The sequence below is a fragment of the Miniopterus schreibersii genome (genome assembly GCF_964146895.1).
Source record: "Miniopterus schreibersii genome assembly, chromosome: 2".
Lineage (NCBI taxonomy): Eukaryota > Metazoa > Chordata > Mammalia > Chiroptera > Miniopteridae > Miniopterus > Miniopterus schreibersii.
Window position 1 is genome coordinate 128,274,907 of NC_138102.1, and position 14,338 is coordinate 128,289,244.

At 43.7% G+C, this 14,338-nt stretch overlaps 1 protein-coding gene across 1 annotated transcript; it reads left to right on the forward strand.

The window, feature by feature from the left end:
- The first annotated feature begins 8,238 nt into the window (after window positions 1-8,238).
- LRRC10 (leucine rich repeat containing 10) lies at window positions 8,239-10,934 on the forward strand. The gene has a single exon (XM_081130818.1). It carries the CDS (start codon window positions 8,292-8,294, stop codon window positions 9,126-9,128), a length of 837 nt encoding a protein of 278 aa, XP_080986944.1. The 5' UTR covers window positions 8,239-8,291; the 3' UTR covers window positions 9,129-10,934.
- Window positions 10,935-14,338: the final 3,404 nt, after the last annotated feature.

A 14,338-nucleotide genomic window follows, 5' to 3' on the forward strand; every position in this document is an offset into this window, starting at 1 on the left:
CCATTCGAGGTCAGTAAAAAGCCATTTTTTGTTGTAAGGAAGCAAATGCCTGCATGGGAGCCCACAGGATTAAGTTAGGCTCCGGTACATCATGGCGGGAGGAGGAGTTGGGATAGTGAACCAAAAGGACATAGAGTGGCCCAGTCAGCTTTAGACCCTCCCAAGCCCAAAACAGGAGGCCAGGTGGGCCCCAGGAATTGAGAGAAACAGCCCCAGAGCTAGCTCAGGGCTCAACTCACTTGAGCGTCCATTAGGACCCCCAGCCCAAAAGCTATAATAACATTAACAACAAAAGAATAATAATAGCTACCATTTTCCAAGCACCTTTTGATTGCAAAATACTTTAAACACATTATCTTACAGACCTCAGGACAACCCGTACAGGGGTGTCATTATTACAGCTTTGCAAGTAAGTGAACTGAGGCTCAGAGAAATTGTTTAACTTACCCTAGTAAATGGCAGGGCTGATATGCAGACTCAAACTTTTCTGGCTCCAAAGCCCATGCATTCTCTTCCCCTTGGTCATGCTGGCCCCTCTAAATGTCTTGGGGAATGAAAGGGGGGGTACAAAAGGAAGGCCAGGTCAAGGTCCAAATTAGTGTTCCAGAATTCACACTAAAAAAACACACAATGTTTTTCTCAAGAATAGCCCCCCCCCCCCTTTGCCTCATCCCTAACATATAGTTGCAGCTGAGTGGCACAACATATTTGGTGACACAGAGTCATGCAGTGGGCAATCTTTGCTACCACGCTTGATGGGAACCCAAGGCACCACCTAATCCAACCCTCTTGTCTCCAGATGAGGAAAAGGCAAGCTAGAGAAGTTAAATGACTGGCCCAAGGTCCCATCACAATTAGAGATGGGACAAATCTTGAGAGTCCGAGTCTGGGACCCTTCCCACAATACCACCCCACCCCATCAATATGGCTCGATCTGGGCAAGTTTCAGTGAAGTGTTCATACTAAGCCCTACTGTAGGAGACACTTGAAATAAGGCAATGTTGAGCCAATGCCACTCCTTCCAAAGTAGATGGGAGAAACTTTCCAACACAAGAGACACAGAGATCATCCTGCACCTCTGGGGAGTCAGTGTGGCTTGTGGCCTTTCAGAGGCAGATATCCCCAGATCCCCAATCTACTCACGTAATCTCATAACTGCTCTTTATTCATCCTCTCATATAAATTCACTTCCTGAGGGGAGCATCGCAGATATCTACAAGCAAAACCTGCAGCTGGAGGTCTTTCCTAAACTCCTCCAGGGTCCCTGCTTCTCCAAGATGATGCCTGATGGACTGAACTTGGATCAAAGGAACCCTGACAAGATAGAGAGGGATGAATGAGTAAGCGTACAGGGTCAGTCCACCCTCAGTGTCAACTCATCGCATTCCACTGTCAGCTCAGAGGTGGGTGGGGAATGAGAGGTGACAGTCACGGAGAGATGACGTCACAACCTCCTGCTGGGCGAGGGTTCCCTGACCTCCTCACACAGAAGGATCTGAGGCACACCAGGGTCACCAAGGTGTCATTGTCCTTGTTCAGTGGCCGATCACTACTCACCAGGCTTTTTGATGGCTCATTATTTACCAAAGTTGTGAGGTTGCTCCATCAATTCCAGGAACTTCTAAGTTCGCAGCAGTTTAACAGTGTGCCCTGGGCAAATATTGATATTCCTTAAAGATGTGAGGTGGTTCCAAGTGAATATTGATGAAAGAAAGTTTGCAACGAGAGGGGGAAAGCTGACATGTATTCAGCTTCTACTGTGTTCTGGGTATTTACTGTCATTTAATCCTCACTGTGACATTATCTTCATTTGGCAAATGTCGAAAGACTTTCCAAGAAGTTCAGCAACCTCATCAAGGCCATACAGGCAAGAGATAGTGGAACTAAATAAGTGCCACCTCAGGTCACCACCGGCCAACCTGCACACACCAGATGTTCCCGAGGCAGAAACTGCTGGTTTTCTACCAAACCTTTCCTTTCTTCCTTGCTGCTAGAACCCTGGCTGCACCAAGGCAGCAACGTGCCCAGCTCCAGGCAGCCCCAGAGTTTAGAAGCATCTACCATCTGCTGAATCACCTCCAGCTGCTGGGCCTGATGCTTGAGCTGCTGCTTAGAATATGTTATTTCATTGAACCCATCTTACGCACGGCAGTTGGTAAGGCTGCACTCACTATGTTATCACTGTACCTCTGTTGTCCTACAGGTTACAGCAACGCTCGTAGATCAACCTGGATTCCACCATTTATAGCATTGTTTCTACTGGAAAATGCATTATAAGATCCACCTGCCCCCTGTGCCCTACCACCATCACCCCCAACAAAACCAACAACTTACAAGAGACTTCATGAGTCCTTTATAAAGTTTATAGTCAATTCGAATTTCACATAATCAACTCTTTACTTACCCATATCTGGGGATATCAAGAATGCCAAAGCAAAGTCCTGAAATTATAGTCAATATGAGATTTTTCTCTACTATCCAATCCATTTTATCAAATTGAAAGAAAAGTTTCCCTACAAGTGAAAAAAAAGCATCCCAGTCAAGAAGATAAGATACTAGTTGTTGTGCTTTATTATTACAGTGCTGCATTTTCCTGGGAGAGGACTGGCTGGCACTAGCATAGCCCTGTGTTTCTCGGCTTTGGCACTATTGACATTTTGGGCCACACAATTTATCATGGGGTCGGTCCTGGGCACCGTAGAAAGATAGCAGCATCCAGGCCCTACCCACGGGATGCCAGGAACACTCAGTGTGACCATCAGAAATGTCTTCAGATATTGCCAACTGTCTCCTGGAGGGCAAGTCCAACCACCACTAGTTAAGAGCCACTGATAAAGGCTGATAACTTGGAAGGACCCAGTTCCTTACGGGGCCACAGTAGACCTGACAGCCATGAGACACTCCATTGCAGTAAGCAGTACTAATCCGTGTTCTAGTCGTGAATTCTATCCCCCTAAGTAGGAAGCAGGTGGCCATGGAATGGCCTTTGGCTGTGATCATGGACAAGGCCTATTGTCCAGGCCATCAGGAAACTCAGCTTCCAAAGTATATCCCCTCCTTGCTGGTGCCCAGAGACTGTGAGGCAGAGTCCCCTCGAGGCCTTCTCCTGACCATGCTCTTTCACTCACACACAGGCTGTGAAAGGTCGCCTGTCCCACTCCTGTTCATTTCCTCCAGGCTCTGTTTGCAGTGGGTGAGTCATGAAACTCCTTCAGGGCTCGAGTGTCATTTCACTGCTCACTTTCGAAGCCCCGTCTTCTCAGAACTGTCTTAGCACAGTGGCTGCCATCGTGCAGATTCCAGCAGTTCAACATTTTAAAGAGAATTTAGTTAACGTCCCTGTGTATTTGGGGAGACTTCCCTGTAATCCAGCTGTGGACCTGTCCACAGAGCAGGCCCGGACCATCTCATAGTCATAGGGTGAAATCTCAGGGGAAACCCTTGGATTCCACCCTGGCATTGTACTCTGGAACCTACAAAATTGGGGTTTATCTTACAGGTTACCAAGCAAAGCAAATGTGAGTTCCTTTCTGGGTTCTTCCAACCATAGATATATAGGTAAATATAGATAGATTATAGCGATAGCGATAGGGATAGCGATAGCGATAGGGATAGCGATAGGGATAGGGATAGAGATAGAGATAGAGATAGAGAGAGATAGAGATAGAGATAGAGATAGATAGAGATAGAGATAGAGATAGAGATAGAGATAGAGATAGAGAGAGAGAGAGAGAGAGAGAGAGAGACAGAGAGAGAGACAGAGAGAGATGAGGGCTGGGCAAAAGTAGGTTTACAGTTGTTCATATGAAAAATAATACAAAAATTAATAAATAATAATACAAGAATAAACTGTTTTGTGTACTCACAACTGTAAATCTACTTTTTTTATATTACTGATTTTATTATCATAACTGACTTTCTTTTAAATTTATCTTTATTATTGAAAATATTACAGATGTCCCCTTTCTTCCCCATTGACTCTTCCACCCCACACCTGCTCCCCACCCCAGGACTTCACCCCAGTATCGTCTGTGTCCATGGGTTATGCATATATGCATATAAGTTCTTTGGTTCATCTCTCCTCACCCACCCAGCCACCACCTTCCCTCTGAGATTCCTCAGTCTGTTCCATGCTTCTATTTTGGAGCTGAATCTGTTTTGTTCATCAGTTTATTAAGTTCTTTAGATTCCACATATAAGTGAGATCATGTGATACTTGTCTTTCTCTGCCTGGCGTATTTAACTTAACATAATACTCTCCAGGCCCAGCCATACTGTCTTACTTTTGCCCACCCTCGTATAAATGTATCTGTATACATAACAGGGTCTCCCCCAAAAATGTATACAGACTTTAACAGCTGATTCTACTACATTTTGAAAATGAAATGTATTTTAATAAACACTGTCTTTATCATTAGTCAAAGTGTGTGTACATTTTGGGGGGAGACCTTGTGTTTTTAGTCTTTCTCAGAACCACTCTTTTACTCAATGATAATTAACGGTAGAAGAAAACTATTTACTCATAAATATTTATTAGGTCACTGGCTACCAGCAATTTGAGTTTACATTATCAAACTGAGAGTAATATTTCATTCATTCATTCATTCATTCATTCATTCATTCATTCATTCATTCAAATGCTCCAGAAGAGCAGGTACATTTGCCCATGGTTCACCACTTATATGTTGAATAAATTAATATCCACTTTGTTTGAGGTGTTGTCATTAGTGCTAAAAATACAGCAGTGAACGGAGTGATGCAATCCCTGGCCTAACAAGGGATAAGTTAAATGTGTGTTCTTTGCTATATTTAGAAATATCTTTAAGTGTTTAAAAAGTAATTTTATGTGTGCAAATAAATGCCTACTTCACTAGCCAGTTAGCATCAGCTCCTGTTCTTCTGCTTGCTGAGGACCTATCAGGGGCCAAGGGAGGAAGAGCCAGGGGGAGGGGCCAGGGGAGGAGGAGCCATGGGAGGGGACAGGGGCGGAGTCAGGGAAGGGACCAGGAGGAGGGGCCAGGGGAGGGGCCAGGGGGAGGGACCAGGGGAGGGGTCAGGGAAGGGGCCAGGAGGAGGGGTCAGGGGAGGGGCCAGGGGAGGAGGAGCCATGGGGGAGGGGCCAGGGGGAGGGACCAGGGGAGGGGTCAGGGAAGGGGCCAGGGGGAGGGACCAGGGGAGGGGTCAGGGAAGGGGCCAGGAGGAGGGGCCAGGGGAGGGGCCAGGGGAGGAGGAGCCATGGGGGAGGGGCCAGGGGAGGGACCAGGGGAGGAGGAGCCAGGGAGGAGGGGCTAGGGGGAGGGGTCAGGGAAGGGGCCAGGGGGAGGAGCCAGGGGAGGAGCCAGGGGGCCAGGGGAGGAGGATAGTAGTCCGGGATGAGCTGGAGAGACGGGCAGGGGCCAGGTCCTGGAGGGTCCTGTAAGCCTCCCTGAGGAGTCCGGGCTTCATTCTAGGGAATCGGAAGCCCCTGCCCGGGCTGGTGGTGGGGAGCGACAAAGCTTCGCGGGGCCCCAGGAGGAGCGCTGAAGCTGACAAGTGAGAAATGAATAGAATGGGGGGCCAGTGAGGGCACAATGGAGATGAAGCGGCCAGTGCAAAATCTTTTCCCTGCACCTATAACACAGTGGATGTTCAATAAATACTTGATGTTATTATTAAACTTTTCTGAGCCTCAGTTTTCTCATCTGAAAATTGGGCATGAAAATATTTATCTGGCAGGTGCTGTGAGTAGTAGTATAAGTAAAGCACCTGGCACACTACTTAGTTTTAGCGGATTAGATATAAATAGTGAGTAGCAATCAGTATCATCACTATCATTTCTAGAGATGACAGTGGGGCAGCTGCTTCATGACCATTTGTGGTCACTACTGGCCACACTAAATATAGAGGCAAAGCACAGTGTACCTGTTGAGAGGCTAGTTATTATAGCACAAACCCACAAAGCAAGGAGAGGACTCAAGATAACAGCCCTTGACATTCAATGTGTAGAAAATCCAAGGACACTGGCTTCAAGGTGATTGAGTAGCGAGGCTGCATCACCAAATAGCTCTGGCGGAAGGCCATCCACGTGGAATGCTCTTCATTGCTCTGTTCAGTAAAGGCAGCCAAAGAGGTTAAAGGATGGGCCAAGCCTTCCCCCAAACTTGGACACTACCCAGGGAGCAGGCAGGCTAATGGGTTGTTTCTTTTGGACCATAGTTTTTAAATTTAAAAGGAATGAATGTCTATAGGTGTCTTTTAAAAAAAAATCAAACAGTATAAGAGGGTATAAATAGAAAAGTCAGCATTCCTATCACCCTCAAATCATCAGGCAGATCTCCCAGAGATAATCAGTTATTTCTTAGTAATACTTTTATGCATATACAAGAATATATGCTTATTTTTTTACAGATGGGAATATAAAAAACTGTTCTGAACCTTGCTTTCCCCCCCACTTTATTTATCCTGAATACCTTTGCATATCAACATATGTAGTTTTACCTACTTATTTTTAACACCTGCTCTATTAAGATAAGCCACCAGATCTGGATGGCTTAACATAATTGAAGTTTATTTCTCATTTACCTAAATCCAGTTGGTGGTAGGGAATGTTTTGGGAGGTGGGAGGTATCCTGATCCTAGCATTTATTCAGGGATCCAGGATGCCAAGGCCACTTCCACGTGTGACTTCCACATACTTGGTGGCTTCTAAGGTCACCCTGGATATCGATATCCAGCTAGCAGATGGGGACAGAGGGTGGAGGAAGGTGAGGGTTGTTTTAAATGAGCCAGGCCTAGAAGTGACATATATCACTTCTGCCCACATTCCACTGGCCAGAATTAGACTCCCTGCCCTAGACTGGTACTAGAGAATGTCCCAGCTGGGCAGCTGCTTCTGACAGCTCCACACTACGGCAGGGAAGCACAAGCCTTTGATGGGCACTTAGCTACACCCGCCACAGATGCACTGTAGGAATACATTCTCAGTCACTTAAGCTTTAGGCGGCTGGCTTTCCTCCCCTTTTTTTCTGCTTTTCTACTTATCTTTTGTCAAAGGAAATTTTTTAAAATCTTTTAAAACTATATCTTTATTAGTCCTTTGTTATAAAAGTAAAACTACTCTTTGTAATGCAGGTTTTATTGAGACACAGTATGGGGCAGAGAATAAGGATAGGGGAAAACAATATAGATTTACCTCATTCAAATAAGAGCAACACAGTATTCCACAGATGAATTGTCATTTAGTCAACCATTCCCCTATTAATGGACAGTCAGGTGTGTTCCAGTTTTTTGATTCCTAGGTTGACGCTCAACGACTAAACCACACCAGTGGGCTGTTCCAGTTTTTTTGTTATTACAACCAATAGTGAAATTTCCAAGTCAACATGTAGGGATGTGATGTGTATTTGTGTTTTGTTGTTTTTTTTTTAATTTTTATTGAATTTATTGGAGTGACATTGGTTAATAAATTATATGTTTCAGGTGTTAAAGACAAATTTTTAAAGTGTGGAAAACTATTACCTGGTAAGAACAAAGAAGAAAAAGGACACCTGTAGAGTATGTACACTGGTCAGACTTGGTGGCGGTAGGAGGAGACACTATCAATGAAAAGCCCGATGAGGATACATGTCTTTGACCCAGAAACACTTGTAAGGACGTCTCTTAAAGAAATGAGTGGATTACTGCTCACATTGTACTTACGAGGATATTTATAATAGGACACACTGTAAGCAACCTAGATACCCAATGATAGAGACCTGTCTAAACTATGGTGCATCCATATGGACTCTGCAGATGTTTAGAATTGTGTAGATACCTGCAAACATAAAAATATGTCCATAGGTTATGATAAAACATAATACTCCTAAACAGTATAAATAATTTTTTAAAAACATTGATTACTTGTAGCAAAAAGGCTGTAGGAAGTATATTAAATTGTTTACAGTATTTACCCTTAAGTAGCAGGACTATGGGTGTTTTCCACTTTCCACTTTGTCTCACTGTTCTATCATTAGAAAAAACAGTGAAACTATTTTCAGCTTGAAACAAACAAATTTTAAAAATGTAGATAAAGGAGATTGGGGTTTAAGGGATTGAAAGCAAGTATGAGAGCCAGACCTGGCCTCCTGGACCTGGCCTGTCTATTGGGCCCGTCAGCCGACACTCAGGTTGCTATCAAAAGCACTTTTCTCTGTTGAAGTGACTGGCTGTTGTCGCGCCCTCCCCAGGTTATAACGGGAGGGGAGGAAAGGCCCCAGAGCAGTCAGCAGCAGCCCCATCGGTGGTGGGCTGGGCTGCCATGCTCCAGCCTCTGCATGGGGAATACCATCAGGGCCCTCGCGGCCTTCATCCCTGCTGACCGCTGCCAGAACTTCGTGGTCAGAGACCTCCAGGAGATGCCGCTGGACAAGATGGTGGATCTGAGTGGGAGCCAGCTCCGCCGCCTCCCTGTGCACGTGTGCTCCTTCCGGGAGCTGGTCAAGCTCTACCTAAGTGACAACCACCTCAGCAGCCTGCCTCTGGAGCTGGGGCAGCTGCAGAATCTGCAGATCCTGGCCTTGGATTTCAACAACTTCAAGGCTCTGCCCCAGGTGGTGTGTACTCTGAAACAGCTCTGCATCCTCTACCTGGGCAACAACAAACTCTATGATCTCCCCGATGAACTGAGGCTGCTCCAGAATCTCCGGACCCTGTGGGTCGAGGCGAACTGCCTCACCCAGCTGCCAGATGTGGTCTGTGAGCTCAGCCTCCTTAAGACTCTGCATGCCGGCTCCAACGCCCTGCGTCTGCTACCAGGCCAGCTCCGGCGCCTCCTGGAGCTGAGGACCATCTGGCTCTCAGGCAACCAGCTGACCGACTTCCCCCCTGTGCTGCTTCACATGCCCTTCCTGGAGGTGATCGATGTGGACCGGAACAGCATCCGCTACTTCCCCAGCCTGGCCCACCTGTCAAGTCTGAAGCTGGTCATCTATGACCACAATCCTTGCAGGAACGCACCCAAGGTGGCCAAAGGCGTGCGCCGCGTGGGAAGATGGGCAGAGGAGACACCAGAGCCTGACCGCAGAAAAGCCAGGCGATATGCTTTGGTCGAGGAAAACCAGGAGGCACAGGCACCTGCCCTGCCTCCTCAGCTTCCTCCTACCAGCTCCTGAGGCGCTTCAGCGGTAGGTCAATACCAAGAACCCAGCTCCAGCATCTTCTGGAGACCTCTCTAGTAGAGTGCAAGATTGCTCTGGAACATTTGGGGTATATCTGCCAGCAGGGGTTGATGGAGTCAGATGAAATCCCTAAATCACACCAAGAAAAAATTTCTGGCAAATACCTCTCCCAGAGAAGTTGTATGCTAGACAGCATGATGACTTCCTTGCCAAAAAAAGTCTCTCCAAGCAGGTATTTTGAAACAGTAAAAAGCAAGAAGGGCTGGGATACTGTGGCCTCCTCCACTTTCCAGAAGTAGCTGGTCATGAGGCTCGTGAGCTCCTCAAATAAGGTATTTGTTATAGAACTCACCTAAAAGGATTGTCTCCGGCCCTTTGCATGATGTATTTTCTTACTATGAGTGACCATTAATGGTATGAAAATACTACTAATTCAGGCCACTTTAAAAGAACATTTCTACCTAGTCAATCGGTCAGACTCACAGAAAGACCTTGTTGCAAAGGCTCAAGATGAAATCCTTTCCCTGTCTAGCGAAGGCTAAGACCCCTGATGGAGAATGCCTCCTGGTGGAGCCCAGCTGGCACCTTCAACTTGATAGTGCTTCATGCCGACTTAGTTCACTTTCCCTAAAAGGTTTGACCCAAGGGCTGCTCTCAACTGTCTGCTGTCACTGACAATGCTAGTCATCTAGAAAGTGGAACCTCTCTATTGGGCAATGTGGTCTCATTAAAATCAAGCCTAGCTGTAACCTTGGCTGACTGCAGAGCAGAGCCCTGCTGTTTATTCACATTACTGAGCCGGAGCTGAATTGAACCCCCTTCAATGGAGGGAAACCACAATTCCAGAATCCTACTGGGTTAAAGGCAGTAGGCAAGAAATCTGTTCACTTGAAACAAGCGCTTGGAAATCTGAATTGCAGGTTGTTGTGTACAGAGGAAGCTCCTGCCTCTTTACCCTCAGCATCTCTGATTTGTTTTGATTTTTGTAGATAGGGTCCTTTTGATGATCAGTGTATAAATCTAGGAATTTTGGCCATTTTTTTATGTAAATTGTGATCTTCCCATAAACACATCATCTTTAAAGAAACTGCTGTCATTTCACTAATTTGAAACACAGGGAAGTTGTTCCATTGATATCTGTATAGAGACTTCAGTTTTATTCAGTAATGTACCTTAATTTTAATAATTCCTTGCTGTTGAACTAAAGCTCCTGAGTAAAATTTTCCTTTGCTACTTGAAAAAAAGCTGCTGTCAGTGGGTGATTTGATAACACAATCCTTTATGTAAAAAGAATTTGATAACAATCTTTTATTTAAACCTTTTCAGCAATCAAGGACACAAAGTATCCTAACTAAAATATACTAGTTAGCTTTTTGCTATAAAAGCATCTTTACCCAGCAAAGTTTTGTTCTCAAATGACATTACACAGCAGACTATTTTCATGTTTTCCTACTACAAATATCTTGCTAAACCAGAGGAAGTTTCATATCACATAATCTTCCTATCACCACTTCCCAGTCTGTAGAGCATCTGCAACCTATTGGTTAGGCTTTAATCATTAAATGTAATAGGCTGTCAAACATTTAACTCCTTTAGTAATGAGCCCAGATTTCTGCTAGACAACTAGGATTTATAGATTATTTTCTCATTCCTAATGACTGAAACTAAACTATACTCAGTACATGCTAGAAAGTTTCTGCCAACAGCCAGCATTATGATGGTTTTGACTCCCTACCAGAGATCCAACTTGCAACCTAGGAATGTGCCCTGACTGGGAATTAAACCCACAACCTTTTGGTATAAAGGACTACACTCCTTTTTTCTTCTTTTTTTTGGGGGGAGGGGGGCTTTGAGTTTCTTTTGAGCCTGTCTTCCCCGTCCCAAGATTAATGGGCCCACCTTTTCCAGTGTAGCTGCAGGCTAAAGCCCAAAACAGTGAAGCCATAGGACCTATTCGGAGTTCTCACAGTGAGTTAACAAGTCTGAATCAAATGTCAAATTATAAATATCTGGCACACAGTCAAGGTGTTCTTCTAAAATAATAACAATAAACCTTTCTCAAACAGTATAGTTAAGAATTTACCACTGATTTTGCTGTCCAAAATCTTTGCACTATAGGGTTTCAATTAATTTTATACAGTAATTATGTAAATGCATATTTCCATTTCCATTACCCTCTGATGTTTTCTTGAAATTCCGACACAATAGAAAGTTAAAAAGGGGAAAATGTTGAAGCACCAAATGTAACTTTACTTATGATTTTAAAAGCTCTGGAACTTAAAGTGTTACACATCAGAGAAAAACTACTTCCAGAAGTTTGTGTAGAATTTTAGCTTCCATAAGTATGAACTATGCCAACTAAAATCATTAACATGCATTCTTATAGAAATAAACCAAGATTTTTCTTTTGTTCTAAAATGCAACATTACCGTAATTTCACACTTAAAAAGTGGGCTTGTGCCCTAAAAATCAACTAGGCTCAAATTGTAACTAAAAGTGCAGTGCAGTATGAGGATTAAGAACATGGCCTTCAAACTACCTGAGTTCAATTCCCAGGTTTGCCATTTATTTACTGGTCAGTTACCATCTGTGTACCTGTTTCCTCATCAGAAAAATGGTTAAGTTTCTACCTCTCAGGTACTACAAGGATTAAACAAATTGCTGTGTATAAAGTGCACAGAACAATGCCTGGCAGGTGACAGTTCATGTTTGCATACCATGTGTTTTTAGTTATGCCATGCAGCACAATACTTTATTTACCCTACATTGGTATAATTCCTCGCTTGGGAAAAAAACACAAATGCAACCAAAAAAGCCTTTTCTTTTTCAATAATATTTTCGACAGTATCTATAGTCTTGAGTATGAGAAATATAACTGCCATGTGATCAAATGCTTCTGGCTTACCTAAACAGAAAAGCACAAACATTATTACCAAAGATTTCACTTTTTAGTTTCTAAATGAATATTCTTTGCCCTTTCCCTGTTATTCTAGAATCAGCAAAATCACCAAAGTAGAGTAAGTCCTCACTTAATGTTGTTGATAGGAAGCAAAAGGACATATAACAAAACCAATTTTATCATAGGCTGATATAAACAGGAGTTAAGTCTCTAAGGCATCCAATCAACGTCCTAACGAACCGATGTTGAAAAGAGCATTATGAGGAACTGCCACACTTGAAAACGCAAGGCCATTCCTTGGCACTAAACCGTGTGTGTCTTGAGGAGCAGGAGGCATGAGACTAAAGACATAGGTGTGTATCTGCTACACACTTGACTCTCTGGCTTTCATCACTGTAAAAAAAAATAATAATAATGCATACACCTTATAGTTGCACTATATAAGAGATACTAATACTATTTTTAAAAAACAACTAAGTTTATGTTTTTCCCTTCTGGACTTCCGGAGAACAGGAAGATATTTATCTTTGAATCCCCAGTGCCTAGTCCAATTCTACCAAGTTACCTGAATTTTGGAGATTCTATCATGCACCCAGCCCACAGGCATACTATCCTCAGGGTCTTGTGTAAGTCAATTCATATAACCTTTTCAATACCCATATGTACTGTACAGCTCACAATTTAAAAATGAAGTTGTGAAATCAGGTTTGCTTTATTCTTCATATTGAGAACCTGAAATGTTCTATAGCGATTCTAATTTTAAAAAGGTCAAGTCCTGCCTGGCTGGCATGGCTCAGCAGTTGAACATCAACCTATGATCCAGGAGATCGTGGTTCAATTCCCGGTTAGGCACATGCCCAGGGTTTAGGGCTCGATCCCTAGTAGAGGGCATGCAGGAGGCAGCCAATCAATGACTCTCATCATTGATGTTTCTCTCTCCCTTCCTCTCTCTGAAATCAGTAAAGATATATATTTTTTTAAAAAAAGGTTAAGTCCTGCCCTAGCCAGTTTGCCTCAGCGGTTAAAGTGTCAGCCTGCAGACTGAAACATCCCAGGTTCAGTTCTGGCCAAGGGCATGTACCTGGGTTGCAGGCTCGATCCCTGGCCCTGGCAGGGGGTGTGCTGCAGGCAACCAATCAATGTGTCTCTCTCACATAAATGTTTCTTTCCCCCTCCCTCCCTTCCACTCTCTCTGAAAAAGCAATGGATTTATACTTGCTTTCCCCTCCCTGTAAACTGTTGCTTAAATAAAAAACAAAACTGAATAAAATTTTAAAAAAGCAATGGAAAACATATTCTCAGTGAGGATTTAAAAAAAACAAAGGTTAAGTCCTCTTTACATTTCTGTTCTATGGATGTTCTAATACACTGGAGTAGGTACAAGACAAGGCAGATTTTAGAATAGAATTCTGTACAAAGAGTATTCTGTTGACTTTTACCAGCCAGGGTCCTGGCAAGAAAATTAATTCGCCCTCATATGGTTTACATGGGGACACTCTTAACATAGGAACTATTAGTAGACATGATTAAGGGGTGGGGGAAAGACCAATACTGAGGTGGTAATACTGATGCACAGAAACAAGAACAGCAGCAGCAGCTGTCATTATCTGTATGGCTAACTGAAAAGGGAACAGAAATGTTATCTGAATCTAGTAAGAGCTGAGAGCCAAAAAGAGGGTCGACCCCGGGAAGCAACAATATTGATAGGTGTCTCACAGGGTTGCAGCCACTTCCACAGAATAAAAACAGGAAAAAAATAGTGATTCCTTCTCCCCATATCCTCCCAGTGTCTCCCGAGTTAAGCCACAGGAAACCAGTCCACAAGAGTTGTGAAGCAGTCATCAAGGGGAAGCCCCATGGCATCCAAGCAGGCAAAGAATGGACCCTGGCTTGAGGAGAGCTAAAAGAGTAACCAGCACACATATTCTCCTTAAAAAAAACAACCAAAAAACCCTGAAGGCTACTAGGATACATTTAAAAACCCTGAGGAGCATTTAGACAATTTTCTATGCAGTGACTATTAATGTATATTCCAAATCTCTATTTCCATGTCACAAAAGTCTTGTGAAAATAGAGAACACTACTTCCTTATTTTCTGTTTCTGAGTTAACAGAAACTCCATTATAAAACTCATAGAAATTAGAGGGGCATAGGTTAGAACTTTACCTCTGAAACGGAAAAGATCTTAAAATTTCTTAACTTGGAATATTCTAGGGCCATGACAATAAAACCTGTAAGGGCTTCAAAGGATAAGAATTCAGAGCAGGAAAGGGGCGTGGGTGTACTGTTGGATATAGCAATTAAG

Coding starts and splice junctions, on each gene's coding strand:
- LRRC10 (XM_081130818.1), top strand. CDS start 8,292: ATGGGGAATACCATCAGGGCCCTCGCGGCCTTCATCCCTGCTGACCGC.